This window comes from Corvus kubaryi, unplaced genomic scaffold, assembly GCF_017639235.1.
Source record: "Corvus kubaryi isolate FWS band 111438036 unplaced genomic scaffold, C.kubaryi_AGA036_p1.0 36952, whole genome shotgun sequence".
Lineage (NCBI taxonomy): Eukaryota > Metazoa > Chordata > Aves > Passeriformes > Corvidae > Corvus > Corvus kubaryi.
The window spans coordinates 33,811-35,612 of record NW_024580990.1 but is presented as its reverse complement, the minus strand read 5'-3'; the positions used below and the strand labels follow the sequence as shown (position 1 = coordinate 35,612).

General features: G+C 49.2%; 1 protein-coding gene across 4 annotated transcripts in view; it reads left to right on the top strand.

Annotated features, from left to right (window-relative positions):
• GATAD2A (GATA zinc finger domain containing 2A) overlaps window positions 1-1,802 on the top strand; it is a 32,817-nt gene that overhangs the window by 24,939 nt on the left and 6,076 nt on the right. For all 4 annotated transcript variants that reach the window (XM_042020312.1, XM_042020314.1, XM_042020313.1 and 1 more), the window contains one exon: window positions 659-938. In XM_042020312.1, coding sequence (XP_041876246.1) covers window positions 659-938 — 280 coding nt within the window. The remainder of the gene's footprint in view (window positions 1-658; window positions 939-1,802) is intronic.

Genomic DNA, 1,802 nt, shown 5'->3' with positions numbered 1-1,802 from the left:
TCCCAAAGATCCTCCAATCCCAAAGATCCTCCAATCCCAAGGATCCTCCAATCCCAAGGATCCTCCAGTCCCAGAGATCCTCCAGTCCCAACCAAAAAGATCCTTCAATCCCAAAAATCATCCAGTCCCAAAGATCCTCCAGTTCCAAAGATCCTCCAATCCCAATGAAAAAGAGCCTTCAATCCCAAAGATCATCCAATCCCACCCCTCAAAGATCCTTCAATCCCACCCCAAAAAGATCTTTCAATCCCAAAGATCCTTCAATTCCACCCCTCAAAGATCTTCCAATCCCAATGATCCTCCAGTTCCAGAGATCCTCCAATCCCAAAGATCCTCCAGTCCAAAAGATCCTCAAATCCCAAAGATCCTCCAATCCCAAGGATCCTCCAATCCCAAAGACCCTCCAGTTCCAAAGATCCTCCAATCCCAACCAAAAAGATCCTTCAATCCCAAAAATCATCCAGTCCCAGAGATCCTCCAGTCCCAAAGACCCTCCAGTCCCAAAGATCCTCCAATCCTCCCATGTGGAACCCACCCCCAGAGATTCCCGCCGATCCCATACGGAACCCACCCACCTGACCCATTCCCTGGCCTTTCCCACCCCCTAGCCCTGATTCCCGCTGGTCCCACGTTCAATCCATTCCCGGTCTCTCCCCAGGCATCCCCCACGTCCCTGAAAGGCTCAGCGGTGCCATCGGGCCAGGCCGGTGCCACCCCGGCGGGTGCCACGTCCCTGGGTGGCACCGGGGAGTCCCCGGGCAGCCGCCAGGCCGCTGCCAAGCTGGCCCTTCGGAAACAGCTGGAAAAGACGCTCCTGGAGATCCCTCCTCCCAAACCTCCGGCCCCGGAGATGAATTTCCTGCCCAGCGCCGCCAACAACGAGTTCATTTATCTGGTGGGGTTGGAGGAGGTCGTGCAGAACCTGCTGGAAACCCAAGGTGAGCCCATGGGAATGGTCAAAGATGGGATTGAAACGTGGCAGGAATCGTTTAAAGCTCCCGGAAATGCAGGAGTTAAGCCTTGGGGAAAAAAGTTAAAGCTCAGAGAAAGAATTTAAGCCTCGGAGAAATAGAGTTTAAACCTCAGAGAAAGAGAGGGTTTAACCTCCGAGTTTAAACTTCACAGAAATACAGAGTTTAAACCTCACAGAAATCATTAAAACCTCAGAGAAATACAGAGTTTAAGCCTTGGAGAAATACAGAATTTAAACCTCAGAGAAATACAGAGTTTAAACCTCAGAGAAATAATTTAAAGCTCAGAGAAAGAGTTTAAACCTCAGAGAAATACCAAATTTAAACCTCACAGAAATAATTTAAAGTTCACAGAAATACAGGGTTTAAGCCTTGGAGAAATAAGTTAAACCTCAGAGAAAGACAGAATTTAAAGCTCACAGAAAGACAGAATTTAAAGCTCACAGAAAGACAGAATTTAAACTTCATAGAAATACAGAATTTAAAGCTCACACAAAGCTAAGCACACAAAAGGCTCAGCTGAGAAGATTTAAGGGGTGGAAGGGTCATTTTTTTGTGGATTTTGAATAAATTTTGAGTCGATTTGGAGCTTCTTCAGGTCTGTTCTGGACGGGAAGGCTGAGCCGCCATATTTGTCCCTCATGGAAGGTGACTCTGGGGCTGATCCCAGGTGTTTGTCCCTCATGGAAGGTGGCAGTGAGGCCGATCCCAGGTGTTTGTCCCTCATGGAAGGTGACTCTGGGGCTGATCCCAGGTGTTCGTCCCTCATGGAAGGTGGCAGTGAGGCCGATCCCAGGTGTTTGTCCCTCATGGAAGGTGGCCCTGGGGCCG